We start from the raw sequence: 21,024 nt of genomic DNA, 5'->3' as shown, positions 1-21,024 counted from the left end.
CGATCACACTGTACAAACACAATCCTTCCTTATTTCACCATATCAATATCAAGAATAATATGTAAAATCCGTTGCAGCATGCAACCCGATCCCGCTATATAATCAGAATCAATATCATAATCCTCTCTTATTTCACCATATCAGAATCACATATAAAATTCGTTGCGGCGTGCAACCCGATCCCACCGTATAATCAGAATCAGTATCATAATCCTCCCTTAATTCACCATATCAAAATCACATATACAATATATTGCGTCGTGTAACCCGATCTCACCATATCAATATCAATCATCCCTTATTCTACCCGTTGTGACGTACAACCCCATCCATAAAACAAAATTATTAAATATAATCAAATCAACAACTCAATTCACAAGAATCTTTACGAGTAAAGAATATGAAAGCAAAGTCATAAAGGAACCCCGTACCAAAACAAGGAATGCTACAATTAATACGAGGCAACAAGACAAGCTTAGCCAATTATATGACAATTAAAGTATACAAGTAAGACAGGTAAGGAAAGTAGCAATTAATCATGGAGTCATGAAAGAAACGAACATTTCAATATAAGAGTAAATTGATAACAAGTAACAAGTTACGACATAGAAAGCAATTAAGACATGTAACAGTTAAGACATGGAATGAGATAATTAATGAAATACGGGAAAGCATAAAAATAACTACTTTGACAACGTATATACACTTGTCACCTCGCATATATGCCGCTACATATGTAAATCACATAACACATAGCTCAAGGGTTTCTAATTCCCTCAAATCAAGATTAAACCCAACACTTACCTCGCTCCGCAAGCAAATCAAAGCTCAACTTGGGCCTTTCCTCTAAAATTCGCCTCCAAACCAACCGAATCTAACCAAAATCGACTTAATATCAACAAACAATGCTAGAGAAATTAATTACAATACATAAAGTTAAGATATTTACACTTTTCCCAAAAGTCAACAAAAGTCAAACCCGGGCTCGCTTGGTCAAAACCCGAAATTCGGATTAACTCCAATTACCCATTCACCCTTGAGCCCGATTATGCAATTAGTTTCGAAATCCGACATCAATTTGAGGTCTAAATCTCAATTTTACAAAAACTCCTGATTCTTCCCAATTCCCAAATTTTTCTACCATGAAAGAGCATAGATTAAGGTTAGAAATTAATGGTTGTTGATGGAAATGGAAGCAAACGAGTTAAAGTATACTAACCTATGAAATGGTGATAAAATTTCTCTTCAAAATTACCTTTAGGCCGAGCTCTAATGAGAAGATGGTGAAAAATAGGTGAAATCTCAATTTTTGGAAGTTTTAAAATCTGGGCATCGGGTGTTCTTCGCGTTCGCGAAGCACCTGACATGTTCGCGAAGAGCACAAGCAAAAAGGCCATCGCGATCGCGATCGCGGTCACCTCTTCGCGTTCATGAAGGCTTAGCCCCCCTTGCCTTCGCGTTCGTATAAAGTGACCTGCCCAACTCCCCCAGAACCCCACAAACCTTCGCGTTCACGAAGGGTAAGCCCCCCAAAACTTCGTGTTCGCGACCTATTCCCCGTGTTCGCGTAGGGTAAATCCACCCCCAGTCCATGTTACTTTTTGCGATTACGAGAGTAGCTTCGCAATCGCGAAAAAGGATGCACCAGACATCAGCAGACCTCAAAAACCAGCATTCTTCTAAGTTCAAAATCATCCATAGCCTATCCGAAACTCACCCGAGCCCCTCGGGCTCCAAACCAAACATGCACACAAGTGTAATAACATCATACGAACTCGCTCGCACAATCAAAATACCAAAATAACACCTAGAACCACGAATCAGACATTAAAATAAATGATATTTTCTAAGAGACTTAAGAACATGCAATTTCATAACCGGGCGTCTGAATCAGACAAGTCATAAATACTAAAATGAACCTATACCAAGTTCCGGAACCGGAATCCGAACCCGATAGCAACAAAGTCAACCTAAGATCAAACCTAAAAATTCTTTAAACCTTCAATTTACTATTTTTTAACAAATTATGTTAAATCAAGTTAGGGACTTTCGAATTCGATTCCAGGCATACACTCGAGTCCCAAATCACGATACGGACCCATCGGGACCGTCAAAATATTTATCCGGGTCCATTTACACAAAATATCGACCGTAGTCAACTCAAATAAATTTTAAGGCAAGATTTCACATTTATATCAATTTTTTACATAAGTTTTTTATTGAAAAAAGAAATGGACTGCGCACGCAAATCGAGAAAGGCTAAACAGAGCTATTCGAGGTCTCGAAACACATAAATAAAGGATAAAACTATAAATGACCTATCAGGTCATCACAAGAAAAATGTATGTATGTGAAGTTACCTAAAAATTAGATATCAATTAAAAAAATTTGAAAAGTGGGTACAAATTCAATGGGTGGCGCAAAACTGAGCGCCACATGCAAATTTTACATTGAAATTAATTAGGCCATGAATGGTAGTCTTTCACGGTTCCTTGTGTGATCGGAGAAAACTTACTCACACCCATATTTGCACCAAACAAATAAACGCAAGATACATAATTTATTTTAAGTGTTTTGCTACTTAATCATGATTAGATATATATTCTCACTTAGGGGTCGTTTGGTATGAGGTATAAGTATAAATAGTGATGGGATAAAAATTTAACACCACCTTAATACTTTGTTTGGTTAGTAAACCTGTGATAAGTTATCCCGCGATTAAAATTAATACCAGGATAACTTATACCTTGTAGGGAATGGGGTGATTAGTGCCGGGTTAACTTATATCTTCTTCTTAAAAATTATGCAGATATTATTTTTAATATAACATACCAAACAATGGATAAAACTGATCCTAGTATAACTTATCCCAACATAACATATATTCAAACCAAACGACCCCTTAGAGTTTTGATTCTTTTGGTTTAGTTGATTGGTTTGATGTGAACACTAAAAATGAATAAGTATTTTCGTGTGGCCGTGCCAAACTCTTTCGTTTTATGTTCTTTTGATATATCCAAGATTCAATTTTATTGAGCACAATATATCTATTTTATGAAAGTTAATTTATCTATTCTTTTGAGCAAGATGCGACTGGAATAAATTATTCTTCAGAAAATTATTAAATGTATTAATTCCAATATAGTTTTAAATATAGAATTACAAACTGTCATCAACTTAACTGTGATATATTCAGGTCCCACTTCTTCTAGAAAAAAATCACAGGGGAAGAAGTTTTAACGCTAACGTGGTCAGTTCTTGGCCATGAAGCTTAACAACCTCCATTTGCTTGTATTCCTTCCATCCCAGATGTGGCGGTATTTAATTCGCTACCAAATTAAAAAAATAAAAACTTTTAAATATAATTTAAAATAAAGTATAAATTATTTCTAAAAGAAAGGTAATAATTTTTTGGGGGACCGACTAATAAAAAAAGTATCACATAAATTACGACGGAGAAAATATCTTTTTCTTATATAGTTGTGGTTCCGTATATCTCGACTATTTTATTAAGTACATATACTATTTTCAAACTGAGGCAAATTTAAAATTTTAATTTAATGAGTTTACTTTAGATTTTTTTAATCAATGAACCTATTATACTTTTAAAATTAGGTTTATAATGTAAGTCTTTTAAAAGTTTATTGACTTTTTACATACGTATTATTTATATTATGTATCAAAAAATATTGAGTACAATTGAACATACCTTTACATTATATCCACCTCTGCTTTCTAGTATCCCGTAACTTTACTTATTAAAATTTTGACAAATGAAAAAAATTATTTAGGAATAATAATTTTCTCTCTATTGATCACTAAGAATACAACTCTCCTGATAAATTTCGTCGCCAAAAATTTAGGCTAACGAAAAAGTCACTTAACATTTTTATCATTATTAAAATTCGAATAATGATAATAATCTCGCTGGCCAAATAGGAAATAGACTTTTTAGTTAGGATCCAACTCCTCTCCATTTTCATGTCTCCATTTGCCTAAGTTCTCACATCGATGAGTGACATGTGTCTTATTTTAATATCAATGATTTAAATCTAATTAATTAAAGCAAGCTCTTAACCATAGTTAGATAATAGATTCTCCCATATATTACTCCCAAACAAATTGGCAAGCCCACAATTGTAGCTACAAATTTCCTTCTTTTCCGTAAATGTTTTTCCAAATACTTGGCAGTAATCTCACAATTCTGGAGCAGGTTTTCTTCAACAAAATAAATTGCATGTCTGCATAATTGGAAAAAGGAAAAATACATAGTATAAATTAATCACAATCTAATGCTAACAAATTATTTAAAAAGCATATATCATCAATTATTATACGCTTTCTTTTCCCTTGATCCTTGTACGGTGGTTGCGCCACTAACCGTGGTGGTAGATGACAAGAACCAATGAATATATCTCTTTTAACTTTAACGACATATACGAAAAGAAAGTTACTAATTGTTGCGCTCATTAAATTCGTATAAGTGCTTTAGATGTCAATTGTTTATATTCCTTTTTCCAGAAACATTGGAGAGATTTAAATATTTATTTGTGAGAAGCTGAAAAAATGCAAGTTTAGCATACTGTTTCTCTAAATTTAAAATGAGTCCGTGAGACTAAAATAATAAGCATTTGGAAAATGAAGGAAAATAAAATAGTGATCTCCAATACGACAGCCAAATATTTGGAAAAGCATTTACAAAAATATGGAAATTTGTTGCTACCAATTGTGAGATTACCAAATCTTTTGGAAGAAATTAATGAGAAAATTTATTATCTAACTATGGTTAAGAGTTTGCTTTAATTAATTAGATTTAAACTATTGATATTAAGATGAGACACATGTTACTCATCCAAGTGAGAACTTGGGTAAATGGAGACATTAGGAAAAGTAGTAAAGTACTGTCGGCAATTTTGAATGGTCAGACAGAATATAACAATAAATAGAGAAACAATATTGCACTTAATTTCGAGAAACTATAAAGGGCTCTCCTAACTTTTACGGTTTTACCTCCTACTGCACCTCTTAATATTGTTCTAATTACCCACACACAGTACCAACTTCACAATCAACTATTCACACCATACTTTACGGCTTGTTTGGATGGTTGTTAACATAGGCGGATTTATCTTAGCTCAAGCGGTGTCACGTGACACCGTTTGATCGAAATTTTTTACTAAATAAGATTATATAATTAAAATCCATTAGGAAAAGGTAGATAACTTTATTAGAGTGGCATCATTTAACAAGCATAGTTGTGTAGCTCAATGGATCAAGAGTCACATTTGCATATTTTATTCAACAAAAATTTATATGACTTGTACTATAAGTTGGCTACTTTTTTTTTTATCTTCTTTCTCAGCATTGAAATTGATTAAGAACAATTTGTAGAATCGTGTGAATGGCTAATTTGTGTGATTACTTAGTGTTCTATATATCAAAAAGTATTTAGTATTATTTCTAATGAGGTTATGTTAAATACATTTCAAATAATAAAAATTCATATCTTGTAATATACTTGAGTTGTGTTTTATAAAAATAATTCAAATTATATTTTTTTAATATGTTGTTATAGTGAATTATTATTTATTTACTGTTTAAAATCGTGACACAGCTTATGAAAAATACTGCGTACGTCACTGGTGGTTATGTATCGTTTCCTAATGTATCGTATAGTATTATACTATATCATTTTGATGTATATAATGTTTGGATATATTGTATTGTTTGTCATTATTTCAGGATGTCATATACCAACAATATGAAGAATAAACTTACAATATTATAAAGGAAAAGTAAGATACGAGATATAATTGTTATATAAATAGGAAGGGTGAACGATAAAATAGAATTATTTACTAATAAGGAACGACAAGATGACAGAAAAAAATAAGCTAACGATGCGACCACACCCAATCGATCGTTCCATAAAGTGACACTTTTCATTGTTACGTAACGACATGTTTAAAGATACAATAAAATTTAAGTAACAATCAAAATAAACATTATAGTTAAGGTAACAATACAACACAAAAATACAAATAAGAACCATCCAAACAAGCTAAAGACTTTAATTTCTCATCTTCCCTTTGCCATTGCCCCCACCACTATTTATATCTCCAAACACTTGAGAAACATCACCTTTACCTTAGCTTCTTTATTTCCTCTCATTCAACTGAATCTCTTCTGTTTCTGATATTTTGCTTTGATATATCATGGCTGGAAATGATGTGAAAGTATTAGGAGCATGGCCTAGTCCATATGTTATGAGGCCCCGTATTGCTCTTAACATCAAATCTGTGGCCTATGATATTTTGGAGGAACAATTTGGTTCTAAAAGTGAACTTCTCCTTAAATCAAACCCAGTTTACAAGAAAATCCCAGTTCTAATTCATGACGGAAAGCCCATTTCTGAATCTCTCATTATTGTTCAGTATATTGATGAAGTTTGGAATTCTGGTCCCTCTATTCTCCCTTCTGATCCTTATGATCGTGCTATTGCTCGCTTTTGGGCCACTTATATCGACGATAAGGTGTGCTCAATTTTCCATCTTTATGTGTGTGTAATAGTTGTGACTGTTGAACAATTAACATGATAATAACATCTATAATGTAGGTATCTTGTGGACTCTTAGGTTGTTAATCACGACTCTTGAGCAATTAACATGATAATGACTTCCAAAAATGCAGTAAATATTTTGTATATCCATTTTAGCCTGTCATAATTACTTTTAGGTGTGTTCAGCGAGGATAATGTTTTTTATGTGAACTATTTTATACTGGAAACTATTCTTGAGAGTCATCTCTATCTGTTTTTTTAACAAAGTAAGAGTTATGGATTCTGTAGAGGAAAATATCTCCTGTGCATAAATGCCTGTCATTTTTCTCTTTCAATGGAATCTCTTTTCTTAGAGAAGAAAAGTAACCAAACACTAGAAAATAATTTAACTACAAGAAAAAAAAATTCTCTATGCCAAATAATTTTTCATTTTCAGTAATTAAGATCTCTTCATCTGAAAACTAATATCGAGACACAGACACACAAGACTAAAGCCAGCTATACTCTTATTAAATTGTTTGCTTTCTGTCTCTATGGTGTAATGGAGAGAGAAAATGTGAAAAGAGAAATAAAAAATATATATACCTTTGTGGATCACACTTATATCGTATTTGTAATCTTGTCACAGCTCATTTCTAACTGTCAAAAATGCATTAGTAATCACAGTATAATGAGAAAAAGCAGTAAAAACTAGTCGCATCAAATATGTTAGTGGTTTATGAACAACTTGGTACATTTTGAAAAAGAGAGAAAAAACGATGAACACTTGCAGTAGACAGTAGTATGCTTTGCATTTCATTTAGATAAGCAAAATATTGGATTCCTTGTGGGGTTCATGTTTTCTTTATCAGTTGCAATTGTATTTTGGGGCGGAACTACATGTATTGGAAGGGGTTCAATTGAATCCCCTATATTGGGTAATTGTACTGCACAAATATGGTAAAAAATAATCTCTTTTTTACATATATATATTGTTGAATTCGTTTGACATGTGGAAGTTTGTAGTGCAGTAATAAGGTGGCTTAATAATTGCTTTAGGTGGTAGGTTCAATTCTCAAATTGACATTTTTGTAATTTGGAAATCTCCTTAGAATTCTTGAGTGTAGTACTGACATTTTAATTGATGCTGCAGTGGTTTCCAGCGATGCGTGGCATAGCGGCAGCCCAAGGGGAGGATGCACAAAAGGCAGCAATGGAACCGGTGGTGGAAGGTCTGGTGTTATTGGAAGATGCCTTCAAGAATTGCAGCAAAGGCAAGAAGTTCTTTGGTGGAAACAAAATCGGATACTTGGACATTGCCCTTGGCTGCTTCTTGGGTTGGATGAGGGTGACTGAGAAAATGAACAACATAAAGCTGCTTGATGAAGCCAAGACTCCAGGTTTATACAAATGGGCTGAAGATTTTTGTGCAGATAGTGCTGTCAAAGATGTCATGCCTGCAACTGATAAGCTTGCTGAGGCTGCTAAGCTCATTCTGGCCAAAATTAGAGCCCAAGCATCTAGCTAAAATTGTATGGTTGTCTTCTTTCAAGATTTGTTTAGACTTTCAGGTGTTGATAGCTATTTTCAATCTCTAGCTAAGATGACATATGAGAACAACATTTGGTCTTTGAAAGAATCTAAAATATGTAATAAATTAACTATTCAGAAATGAGTACGTGAAGCCAAGAACTAGTATGTGTTGATTAATTCTAAATGGTGCCTATTTGATGTTTGTTTCAGTTTTTGAAACTGAAAAATGGTGTATACCGAACTGAATTCAGGAACTGACTGACAATAACAGCGCAGAAATGTATGGAAAATCCTGATGGGGTGCCTTAAGCAGCAGAGAACATTAACTTGGTTTCATCTCACATTTTAAGCTAGGAGAATGAATTAACTCTTGTGATGCTGATTTCATTATGTCTGTAGAATGCTTGTTTTTATCCAACTATAATAGAAGATTCCGATACCACTCATCTTGTGATTCGCTAATGTTGTGAGAAACTATAGGCCAAAATTGAAAAAGTGGCTAGATTCATGACACATATAGAGATACAGCTTGCCATCTTTATGATTACTTTGTCTGCAATAGTGCTTAATATTGTTTTTGCCGGCAAAGAGAATCTTGTTGAGTCCTACATTGTTTATCTGAAGAGGTCGACATTGTAGATTCCAATGCTGTCTATGACCATTAGACCATCATAAAACGAGTGCTTAATTCTGTGTTAAATTGCTTTTCTTTCTAGTTCATTAGTTGGCTATGGCAACCAGCAATGTAAAGCTTCTAGGAAGAAACGGATGTCCTTTTGTGAATCGGGTTCAAATGGCTCTTAGCTTGAAGTCCATCGACCATGAATTCATTGAAGAGGATCCGTTCAAGAAAAGTGAGCTTCTTCTCAAATCAAACCCTGTTAGTAAGAAAGTCCCAGTTCTCTTCCATGCTGAAAAGCCTATCTGTGAGTCTCTCCTCATCGTGCAATACATCAATGAAGCTTGGCCTAATAACCCCTCCATCCTTCCTTCGGATCCTTATGAACGTTCCATTGCCCGGTTTTGGGCAGCCTATATTGATGAAAAAGTAGGTATTTATTCTACAAACATCCTATTTTACTTATTTTTCTTTTTGATTTTTGCTATTTGAGTCCAAGTAGAGGTTTTTATCTTCATAACTTTCCTGCTGAAGCTACAAAAGATTTTGATGTGAAGTTGCAAGCAGGTCCTTATTTGAGTTCAGATGTATAGTTTTTTCCTGATCATGTTGATAATTATCTTGTCATCTAAATCAAGAAAGTTGTATGCAGTGGCTTCCTTTAACAGCAGAGTATAGGAAGGCTGAAGGAGAAGAAGCAAAGGCAGCGGCGAGAGACAAATTGGTTGAAAGGACATTGCTGCTAGAGGAAGCTTTCATCAATAGTAGCACAGGCAAATCTTTCTTTGGTGGAGATAACATTGGTTACCTTGACATTGTTCTTGGGAGTTTATTGGGATGGCTTAAAGCTGAAGAGATTATGACTTCCACAAAAATATTTGATGAAACCAAGATTCCTCAATTAGTGGCATGGACTGAAAGATTTTTTGCAGACATAGCAGTGAAGGATTTCATCCCAGAATCTGAGAAACTTGCAGAAGGTTTCAAGAAGTTTGAGATACTAAAAGCTGCCTCAAACACAAATTAAGGGTACTTTAAATGGAGTAGTATGTGTAGAAACTTGATCCTGCTTCTATGCTAAGTTGCTCCGACATGGCAGTTTAGGTGCCGCACCCGTGTCGACACGACACTAGTATGGGTGTGGGTATGGGATCCGTACCGGATCTGGTCAAACGATTTTGGATACTTTGACCACGACGGACGAAAAAATTTGAGACGATATACAATTTAATTCCCGAAATCAAAACCAAAATTAGGATAAATTTGAATAAAATAGCATACCTTATCTAGGAGAATAAAAAAGAAATTCACACTTTACAAGCTATACATAAGTATTCTCCAACATTTATCATAATTTAGAAATATTTTTTTATATTTTTATTTTTTGAATTATTTTTAGCCGGATCTTTGCACCCGTATCCGCACTAGGATCCGTATCCACGAATTTTAGAATTTACATCTCAAAGGATCCGACCTCTAGATCCGCATCCATGTCGGACAGCTACACCTATGTCCGAGCAACTTAGCTTCTATGAATGTACTTGAATAACACAGCCAATTCAAAAGGCTTTACAAGATCTAATTCGACAAATTGGAAATGATCGCTATTCCTATGCATTACTGAATAAGATTGTGTTTTATTCTTTAGAACTGACATGTGTAGAACAACTTGATCAAGCCCCAGAACAATATCTTGGTAATTTTATAGTTACAAAGTACAAACACCAAAGCATTATGCAGATAGCAATAACATAAATATTTGATTATCATAGGATAAGATTAAAAGAGAAGTACTAAAACACTAATAAGTCTTGTTGGTGTGTCTAAAATGAACTAATGGCCTTCCCTTTTATAGGCAAAAAAGTCTTAGCATCTTATATGTAAAGGAAGAAATACAACTTGTACAAATGATATCCACTACACAATGCAATATTTTTGGGTCCCAAAGAATATTGCCAACAAAGTCTACACTTTGCAAAGATGCTTATGCTTATGTGAGATGAACTCCATTAGCCAAAATATTGGCCATAATTACAAATCTCCACCTTGGCCTAATTTTGGTTGATATAGTAAGTTTGCTCCACTTCTCCGCTAAAGCCCCAATGGGCATATGTCAAAATTTAATGCCATCAAATCAGACAAGTTGTCTGATACCGAAACTGTAGTAGGACCTATAACAGTGGAACCCAATAAAGTATACAACGAACCAGATCTGTGTGCTTTCATGATCACAAGAGTACCTTGAAAAGTTTTTAGAACTCCACCTTCACCAGTGAATTTGCACCCAAGGGATTCTAAAGTGTCCAAGAGATGAGATTTTTCTTCAACTCAGGAACATATCTAACATCGGTGAGAGTTCTCACCACACCATCGTGCATTCTGATCCGAATTGTATCTTTACCAATAACGTTACAAGTAACATAGTTACCCAGTTGGACAACTCTGCCTGCAACTGAATCATATGTAGAAAACAAGTCCCTGCTAGGACACATATGATATGAACAACCGGAATCTAAAATTCACTCATTGTCTAATCTGAAACTAGTTTCAGTTGCTAAAAATATAGTTCCTTCAATCTCATCAGTTGCTATACTAGCTTCGGCGATGTCAGTATTTTTGTGCTCATTTTTTCTTTCTTTATGCTTTTCTTTATTTTTTAGTTTATAGCATTCAGAGATAATGTGACATTTCTTATGACAATAACGACACTCTAAATTATTGTATCTGGATATAGAGTCGGATTTTCCCCTAACAAACAAGTCAACTTTCGCTTGAGTTCCACTAGCTTCCCCAGTAATATCACTATCTATCTGCTCTTTTGATTTTAAGATATATTTAATATCCTTATAAGAGATATTATCCTTTGCATAAAGCATAGTATCTCTTTGGTTGTGATTTTTACAGAAACTTCACGTAAAACCTCATTTGAGAGATTTAAGATGATACCTGATTTTGCCTTTTTATCTATGATGGCAAACTCCTCGTTCGTCATTTTATCCGGCTTCTTCTCCTTTCCTTGCAACGCCAAGTCTAAGCCATCCTGAATTAGGATAACTTCCATCTTTAATTGTCACATTTCGAAGTTTGCACTTCAGTCAAATTTCTCAACATAAGACTTTGTTAGAGTCATTTTGGCTATTTAAACTAACCCGGCGGCTCTGATACCAATTTGTTAGGATCGGAAACCCGGGTAGTGTGTAATTTAGCCAAACAACGGTATAATGACAATAACAAAGACAATGAAAGTTGATAACAACGGCAATTAAAGCATATAAAGAAGACACAAATTTAATATGGTTCGGTCAAATTATCTACGTTCATTAGCGCAGAGGAGCAATTTTACTATATCAATAACAGTACAAAAGAGAGTACAAAATTAGAGTAAACACTCTAATTAATCCCAAATACCCTAAGAGAATAACCAAACAAGATCACTCCAAAGAAGGGGTTCACACAAGTGCTTCCCAACACTAATTTTCATACAAAACACTTTTACTAAAGGAGGAAAATAAAAATAAGAAATGAAGACTCAAGTCTTGTTGGTGTGTCTAAAATGAAGTAATGACCTTCCCTTTTATAGGCAAAAAAGTCTTGGCCTCTTAGGTGTAAAAAAAGATATACAGCTTGTGCAAATGATGTCCACTATACAATGCAATATTTTTGGGTCTCAAAGAATATTGAAAACAAAGTTTACACTTTGCAAAGATGCTTATGATTATGTTAGATGGATTTCATTAGCCAAAATATTGGCCATAATTACAAACTTCGTGGTGGCATTATGCTGGAACTGTAGGAGAAGAGAACAACAACAAAAAAAGATGAGAGAAAAACTAAACTGATGTTACAGAAGGATGTAGTTTTGGAGTTTTATGGACTATAACACGCCTTTACGAAGAAAAAGATGCCAAAAAACTTCTTGGTTATTTTAAGTCAAATTAAAAACCTCGTACCACATGTTGTTCTCAACTACATTTTTTATTTGGCAACAGGGATAAACTGGCATATTTTGCAAGATAGCACTTATGATCAAGAAGCATCAAATACTGAAGAAATTCAAAATAAGAGTGCTCAACTCTCTGCTCATTAGCAATGGCAGCAAATAATGTAAAGCTTCTGGGATTATATGAAAGTCCTTTCATGAACCCGGTCAAATAGCCCTCAAAATGAAGTCTTTTGAGTAGGAGTATTTTCATGAGGATTTGATTACAAAAAGTGAGCTCCTCCTCAAATTCAACCCTGTTTACGAGGAAATCTCAGTCCTAATCCACGATTAAAAGCCTATATGTGAATCCCTTGTCATCCTTCAGTACATCTATGAAGCTTGGCCGAATGGTCCCTCTATTATCACTTCTGATCCTTATGATGGTGCCATAGCGGGGTTTTGGGCAGCCTAAATAAGGACTTGTTTCATATCACATCACATGTTACAAAACTTGACATGTTGTTTGGACTAGTACATAAGTTAGTGTCTATCGAAGTTTCCTCTTGTTTTCCCCTTTCATCTTCTTGAAATCATTGTTTATATTGGAATTTTCCTTAGAAGGAAAGGAGGCAAAGGGGAACACTGCTAGAGAAACTAACTGAAGAGGATTTGCTGCTGGAGGAAGTTTTTATCAAGATCAGCAAAGCTAAACCTTTTTTTTATGTGGAGATAGCATTGGTTACCTTGACATTATTCTAGGGAGTTTCCTGTGTTGGGTGAAAGCAGAAGACATAATGGCTGAAATGAAGATACTAGACAAAACCAAGATGCCTAGCCTAGTAGAATGGTATGAGGAATTTTGCTCAGACAATGTTGTAGAGGATATCAATCCAGACCTGAGAAACTTGTGGAAATTTATTGGAAGTATCAGGAGAAGAATTAAGAAAGCTACTTCAAGTGTGTCTGAGAAAAGTGAGTTGCTCCTAGAAAGACATAATGTAATCGTAGTCCTTTATAGGCCCCATTTGCAATAGAAGCAGTTTTAAAATATACTTACCAAAAAATGGCTGTACAAATGGTAAAATTCCTAGGAAGGCTTCAATTGAATAATGTATCATAGTCTTTCTTAACCCCCACTTGCTACAGTTTAAAATATGTGAAAAATGGCTCATCTTCTGCAACTTGTGAAAAATGCATCTATGATGTTTTACAACATCTGTGAAATGTAGTACTCTATTTCTCCAACAAGATAAAACTAACTTAACAGACTGAAAAGTTAAACAAACCCCACGCCCTCCTCACATTTTGGCAGCATCTATGACCGTTAGCTAAATCAATTTGAGATATTATTTGGATTATCTAATGGACGATTCTGATTCCATAAAAAATCTTAAGTGTAGTATTGAATATTGTAGCCATTTGAAGTATCTTTATGTATCAGGTTGTGGAGATGTTGAGACCACGAGAAGAATAATGCGTATGATCCAAGCAAAGTCACTAGTCCAATAAGAATTTTAACATGAAGTTTGGTACCCTCGATTCCTTCTCTCTTTCTCTTGGTGATTAGTCGTTTCTTATCTTGCATAGTTTATCATATGAAGGCAGAGGAATCGGAAGAGGCAGCAATATAGAAAGCGGCTGAAGAAGTTTTTTGAGTTTATGGCCTATAAGATCCCTTTACAAAGAAGAAGATGCCAAAAATGTTGTTGGTATTTTACATCAATATGAAAACCTTGTACCACATGTTGTGCCAACCTACATTGTTTATTTGGTAGCAAGGACAAACCGGCATAATTTACTGGAAAGCACTTAGGTGCAAAAGGCATCAAATGCTGACTGATATCTGTTATAAGAGTGATGTATTCTGCTCATTAGTCATTCCTTCAATATTAGTTGTCGAGGAAGTTAGCCATGGCAGCAGGTAATGTAAAGCTACTAGGAGTATGGGCAAGCCCTTTCGTGAACCGGGTTGAAATAGCCCTCAAAATAAAGTCTATTGATCCTGTGTTTATACAAGAAACTTTGTTACCCAAAAGTGAGCTGCTCCTCAAATCCAACCCTGTTTACAAGAAAATCCCAGTCTTATTCCATGATGAAAAGCCTATCTGTGAGTCCCTTGTCATCATTCAGTACATCGATGAAGCTTGGCCGAGTGCTCCCTCCATTCTTCCTTCTGATCCCTATGGTCGTGCTATAGCACGGTTTTGGGCAGCCTATATTGATGAAAAGGTAAGACTTATTTTATACTTATTAGATACCACATCCTAAATTTAAAACTTCTTAATTTGTTTGGACTCGTATTTAAACTCTATGATATTTCACGAATAATCACTGACTTTTACTAACTATAACAGTAACGTCACTGAACTATTTCTTGTCACATTAAAGTAGCTGAACTTTACCAAACTTGAAATGTCGATTGGACTAATAGTTAAGTTCATCAAAGTTTGTTCTTGGTTTTCCCCTTTCCGTTTCTTGAAAATCAATTTGTGTACTGGAATTCTCAATTAAATCCTAAGATTATGGTTGCAGTGGTTTCCATTGGCACTGGAGTTTAGGAAAGCGGAAGGAAAGGAAGCAAAGGAAGCAGTGCTGGAGAAAATATCTGAAGGGAATAAGCTGCTGGAGGAAGCTTATATCAAGATCAGCAAAGGTAAACCTTTCTTTGGTGGCGATAGCATTGATTACCTTGACATTGTTCTTGGGAGTTTACTAGGATGGGTAAAAGGCACAAGAGATAATGGATGAAATGAAGATACTAGATGAAACCAAGATGCCTAGCCTAGCAGAATGGGGTGAGAGATTTTGCTCAGACAAAATTGTAAAGGATTTCATTCCAGAGCCTGAGAAACTTGCCGAAGTTTATCGGAAGTATTATAATTTGAAGAAAGTTACTTCAAATAAATAATGTTGCTGATTTCTTTGCCTGTGCCTATTAAGTAAAGGGTGTCTTAGGTCCCCTCCGTTGGAAGGGATGATTTGGTCCTAGATCTTGTTTAAAATATTTGAGAATAAAAGAAGTTTGATCTTATTAATGAATGAAACAAACACTCCTTGTTTGACATTCCTACATATTAATAAATGATATGTCTTGTAGTTAGAATCGTTTCGTTGTATGTTATATCTGATGAAACCATATGCCATAGGCCAGCAATGCTGTGTGACCTTGTCAAAGTCATCTTAGTACTAAACAGTCCAAATCAATTGCTTCCTTGTTTGAAAACAAAAAAACAAAGTCATCTTAGTATTCTACTTATGCTAAGTTATTCGAATATGCCAAGTTAAACAAGTATTTGGCATTAGTTATACCAACCTCAGCGCAAATTGCTATGTTGCCAAAGCATATAAATACTTGATTAGCAGTTAGCTTCATTTCATATAAAACCACCAAGTAAATAAGTAATTATCAAGAACATTTACTCATGGCAGCAAGTAATGTTTAGGTTCTAGGTATACAGGCAAGTCCAATTGTAAGTAGAGTTCTAATTGCCCTTAATGTTAAGTCTGTGGCCTATGAGTTTATTCAAGAGGATATGTCCAATAAAAGTGACCTTCTCCTTATATCCAACCCTGTTCATAAGAAAATCCCAGTTCTCATTCACGGCGACAAGCCTATCTCTGAGTCCCTAGTCATCGTCCAATACATCGATGAGACATGGACTAATGGCCCCACCATTCTACCTTCCGATCCCCATGACCGAGCCATTTCCAGGTTTTGGGCTGCCTACATTGATGAAAAGGTATTGGTTTCATTTACTACTGTTGCATTTCGTTGAGAATCTTTTCTTCAAAAAAAAAGTGTTGTATTTAGAGTACTTAGTTCGATCTAACAAAAGTTAACTTTTTGACAATTCTGTGAATACGCAAAGTTGCTAACATCCAATCGCAATCACAAACTAAAGAGAAAGTAAAACCTTGTCATCTGTTGATAATTGGCTGATAATGCTAAGAATCGAGTTAACTGTCCGGAAAGTTGAGTCCTCTTTGGCAATATATAAGATCACCGAGGACTCGACAACACAAAAAACTACAGATCTATGATTGATGAGACCATAAATCTATATGAGGGCCTTACCTTGATTACATTGTTTACCTTGACATTGATATTGGGAGTTTACTGTGTTGGATGAAGGCAGAAGAGATAATGGCTAAAAAGAAGATACTAGACGAAACGAAGACGCCTAGCCTGGTTGAATGGTATGACAGTGATTTTGCTCAGACAAGGCTGTAAAGGATTTTACTTCAGAACCTGAAAAACTTGTGGAAATTTATGGGAAGTATCAGGGGATGAAGAAAGCTACTTCAAACTAATAATTTTGCTGATTTCTTTGCCTGTGCTTATTAAGTAAAGTATGTCTTAGGCCCCTCAATAGACATGGAGAATTTGGTCTAGATCTTGTTTAAAAGAATTGAGAATAAAAGAAGTTTGTTCTTATTAGTGAGCTAAACAAACTATCCTTGTTTGAATTCCAAGATGTTGATCTGCACTATACATATAATATGCTGCATATAGCTTTAATGATTTAAGAACTAAAATTACACTAAATTCTTCCCACTATAAAGGGAAATACCATCTGTTTAGTCCACTATCTAATAGCTTCAGTGAGGAACTATGCTTCCAATTGGACCACATATTTACTTTTGCCAGTACTTAACAGATTAAGATGCAGAGAATAATGCATCCTTATTTCTGCTTTACCACAACAGGGAACCAAGTATTATGGACTATAATATTCCTAGAAAGACTTCAATGAAATAATGTGATCATATACTTTCTTTAATTCCCATTTGCAATAGTTACAGTTATTAAATATGTAAAGAATGGCTCATCTTCTGCACTTGCAAGTAGATTATACTTAAACTATCACCATGCTAGGTAGATCAATTGCCTGCAATGTTGTGTGACCATTTCAAACTAATAATTTCTAATATTTGTTTCTATAGAAAAGCTCCATTTGCCATATGCCTGCAATGTTGTGTGACCATTTCAAAGTCATCTTAGTATTTTCTGAAACCAGTTCCAATCTATTGCTTTCTTGTTTCGCAACAAATATCAATGTCATCTTAGTATTCTACGTATGCTAAGTTATTAGTATATGCCAAGTTAAAAGATCAGTAATACATAAACAGACCATCAAACTTTGCCTCAGCTAGCAAGTATGCCCTCCAAATTTGAGTGTGCACAAGCAGATACCTCAACTTGTATGAAGTTGAACACGTAAATACAAATGCTGACGTGGCGCTGACATGGCACATAAATTTGGGAGGTGTCTAGACGATCATTTTGTAAGTTAGAATATTCAACTGACAAAGTGGAGGCAAGTTGAGGTGCCTGTTGAATTTTTTGTTTTAAGATAAAATAGTCTTAAAATGAGGATGAATGGGAAATGGAGGGAAAATGAAATTTTTGAGTAAAATTTTAAGTTTTCCTCTCTTGACAATGAGACATTGTCCCATATTGGAAGAGGAAGAGATTTTTGGTGGGTATATATATAATTGCTCTTCTTGTAGCTCTTAAAGAGTTAAGAAGAAAGCAAGCCTCGCGCCGTCGTCGTCGTCGCTCGGTCGGCTCGGCTTGGGCTTCGGCTACGGCTACGGCTTCGGATTGATTAATTTTTTGGACCAAATTTATTTGTTAATAGTAAATATTAACGTAAGACTATCCGCATTTGTAACGGATATTTTTCAATTTGACCATTTGGCAACCGCCTAATGCTCTTCCCACCATGAATGTGCTTGCTCCACAAACAAGCTAATGCTTGCTCCACCATGGAGGGTGGACGTTTGGTCTTCTTCAATACTGGCTGCTATATATATGTGCAGCATATGTTGAAGAAAGACACTCAACACACAACACACAATTCGCTCAACAAATTTGGTTATACATTGCACTCCTTCCTCTTAGCATTTCCATACGATTTTCTGAGTTTCTACTCCTTCGTTCTGCATTGTTTTTAACTTCAAACAAAGCAACTGTAAGTGTGATTTGCTACCGAACTTTGTGTTCGCTGAAACACTGGGGTTTGAAGTACCGCTACACCAGTGTGTTATTCGTTCTATCCTGGGAGGAAATAATCCATTACCTTGGGTACTAGGAGGGGATTAAATTCCTTAAGGAAACACTGTGAATTCAGTGGGCTCGAATTAATTACTGTTTTATTACGCTAACTTATATTTTGCAGAATTATTTACAAATACAGCAATATTGGCGGGAATAACAGTGCCTACTTGTGCACACCCAAGGTTGGAGGGCATACTTGCCAGCAGAAGCAAAGTTTGAGGATTTATTTCTGTATTATGCCCATTACCGATACACTATGTTATCACTATATGCCAAGTTAAATATTAGTTAACATTGAAAACACCACCATCAACGTAAATCGCAATGTTGCCTGTGCATATAAGTCTTTGATTAGCTGTATGTTTCATTAACATTTGCAGCCACCAAGTAAATTATCAAGAATAATTTAGTCATGGCAGCAACTACTGTTAAGGTACACAGGCAAGTCCATTTGCAAATCGAGTTCAAATTGCCCTCAATATTAAGTCTGTGGACTATGAGTTTATTCAAGAGGACATGTCCAATAAAAGTGAGCTTCTTCTTAAATCCAACCCTGTTCATAAGAAAATCCCAGTCCTAATCCACGGCGACAAGCATATCTCTGAGTCACTAGTCATCGTCCAATACATCGATGAGACATGGACTAATGGCCCCTCCATTCTACCTTCTGATCCACACGACCGTGCTGTTGCTAGATTTTGGGCTGCGTACGCTGATGACAAGGTATTTGTTTCATCTACTGTTACTTTTTTTTATCAAAAATAAATCTTTCTGTACTTTAATTTAGTGACATACACCAAAAAAATATTCCTAAGTAGTGTCAACATTTAGTAATACACTATAACGACGTCATTATAACTTTAGTTTTTATGAAGGGCCTTTTGCCCATTGATTTAGTTGAATCTTATCCTAGAAGAGGTTTGGGGTCGATTCTGCATAATCATATCTTTCTTTTGAAAATACACATATACAGGTTGAGGTTTGAACCCCTGACCTCTATAATGGGCACATGATGCGCTTGACCAATGGACTAAGAAGCAATAAATTGTCATATGGTATCATTCTATATTGCCACTACTAATTTGCTTTGCATATTGTTTAATTTATTGTGTATTTAGCAAAAATGTATGATGAAGTGGTGTTGGATGTCACCCCTTCGCGCATCTGCCCCTGCTTGGACTCTTTCATATAGACTAACACAAGTTAATGAATACTAACTTGCAGTGGTTACCTTTGATGTCGGATCTTGGAAAAGCACAAGGAGAGGAGGCAAAGGCAGAAGTGCAAGAGAAACTAAAAGAAGCACTGGTGCCTTTAGAGATGGCATTTGTTAAGTGTAGTAAGGAGAAAGCTTTCTTTGGTGGAGAAAATATTGGTTACATAGACATTGCTTTGGGGTGCATTTTGGGTTGGACAAAGGCAATAAAGATAATGTTAGGAGTGGAAATATTTGATGTAACAAAGACCCCTGGCTTGGTTAAATGGGCTGAAAGATTCTTGGCAAACAAAGCTGTTAAAGATGTCATTTTGGAGCCAGAGAAACTTGTTGAAATCCTTAAGTTACATTTGGCCAAAAGAGAAACTGCTAATGCAAACTAAAGCATGGTGTTTGTTATTTGTTCGTTTTCTTTTTGGGTAATAAAGATTGTCTAATGAAGCATCTTAGCTATTATGCTATATACAATTTCTTTGCAGTAGAAGCAAACAATTTTCTAGCTGCTTCTTGCCTTTGATTCCTTCACCCCCCACCCCCACCCCTTTTGTACCTATTGTTGGACATTCAAGAAGGAACTTGTTTAGTTGGCTTCACAAAGACCAAGACTATAAAGCTAAATATGCGTAACTACAGCAGAAACTCATTGTTTTTGACTTAGAATCCTATAAATATTTAAAAGAAAAATGTATACATATAAAAATCTCTGTACTTGCGAATGTGCTATTTCAGTTGAACTCATTGCTTATGACTTGAACCAAGTAAATATGTTTTAAAAGATTTAAAATTTATAAATGATAATAATAATAATAATAATAATAATAATAATAATAATAATAATAATAATAATAAAATTATACTCATTTTGAACTTGAGACAATAAAATTACAGCTTACTGATTGATAAGACCATAAATCTATGGAGCCTACCATATATACGGTTTTTATAGGTACATGTGATTGTTATATTGCGAGCTACAATTATATCCTTGTCATGATCCAAAATCACCACCGGTCGTAATAGCGCCTAATCCCACTTATTAGGGCAAGCCAATCATAACATTTGCACACAATAATAGCAATGACATAATTAAATGAAACTGAAAGTCGAATAAGCAAGGATAATACTAAATCATTAC

At 35.0% G+C, this 21,024-nt stretch overlaps 3 protein-coding genes and 1 pseudogene across 4 annotated transcripts; all 4 read left to right on the top strand.

Moving 5' to 3' along the window:
- Positions 1–6,100: 6,100 nt before the first annotated feature.
- Positions 6,101–8,255, top strand: LOC107769388 (glutathione S-transferase U17). Its single transcript, XM_016588596.2, has 2 exons — positions 6,101–6,533; positions 7,692–8,255. Exons 1-2 carry the CDS (start codon positions 6,216–6,218, stop codon positions 8,064–8,066), a joined length of 693 nt encoding a protein of 230 aa, XP_016444082.1. The 5' UTR covers positions 6,101–6,215; the 3' UTR covers positions 8,067–8,255.
- Positions 8,256–8,396: 141 nt separating this feature from the next.
- LOC107769389 (glutathione S-transferase U17-like) lies at positions 8,397–10,285 on the top strand. Its single transcript, XM_016588597.2, has 2 exons — positions 8,397–9,119; positions 9,343–10,285. Exons 1-2 carry the CDS (start codon positions 8,802–8,804, stop codon positions 9,715–9,717), a joined length of 693 nt encoding a protein of 230 aa, XP_016444083.1. The 5' UTR covers positions 8,397–8,801; the 3' UTR covers positions 9,718–10,285.
- Positions 10,286–14,097: 3,812 nt separating this feature from the next.
- Positions 14,098–15,655, top strand: LOC107769390 (glutathione S-transferase U17-like; annotated as a pseudogene).
- Positions 15,148–20,456, top strand: LOC107769391 (glutathione S-transferase U17-like). 2 transcript variants are annotated; one of them, XM_075248491.1, is made up of 3 exons: positions 15,148–15,265; positions 16,745–19,396; positions 19,898–20,456. In XM_075248491.1, exons 2-3 carry the CDS (start codon positions 19,190–19,192, stop codon positions 20,270–20,272), a joined length of 582 nt encoding a protein of 193 aa, XP_075104592.1. In that variant the 5' UTR covers positions 15,148–15,265; positions 16,745–19,189; the 3' UTR covers positions 20,273–20,456. The 2 variants fall into 2 exon arrangements, with proteins under 2 accessions (XP_075104592.1, XP_075104591.1); XM_075248490.1 differs by lacking the exon at positions 15,148–15,265 and adding an exon at positions 15,797–16,352.
- Positions 20,457–21,024: the final 568 nt, after the last annotated feature.

The sequence above is a fragment of the Nicotiana tabacum genome, chromosome 24 (genome assembly GCF_000715075.1).
Source record: "Nicotiana tabacum cultivar K326 chromosome 24, ASM71507v2, whole genome shotgun sequence".
NCBI lineage: Eukaryota > Viridiplantae > Streptophyta > Magnoliopsida > Solanales > Solanaceae > Nicotiana > Nicotiana tabacum.
Note: the sequence above shows the minus strand (reverse complement) of the source record. Positions and strands in the feature narration are given on the sequence as shown.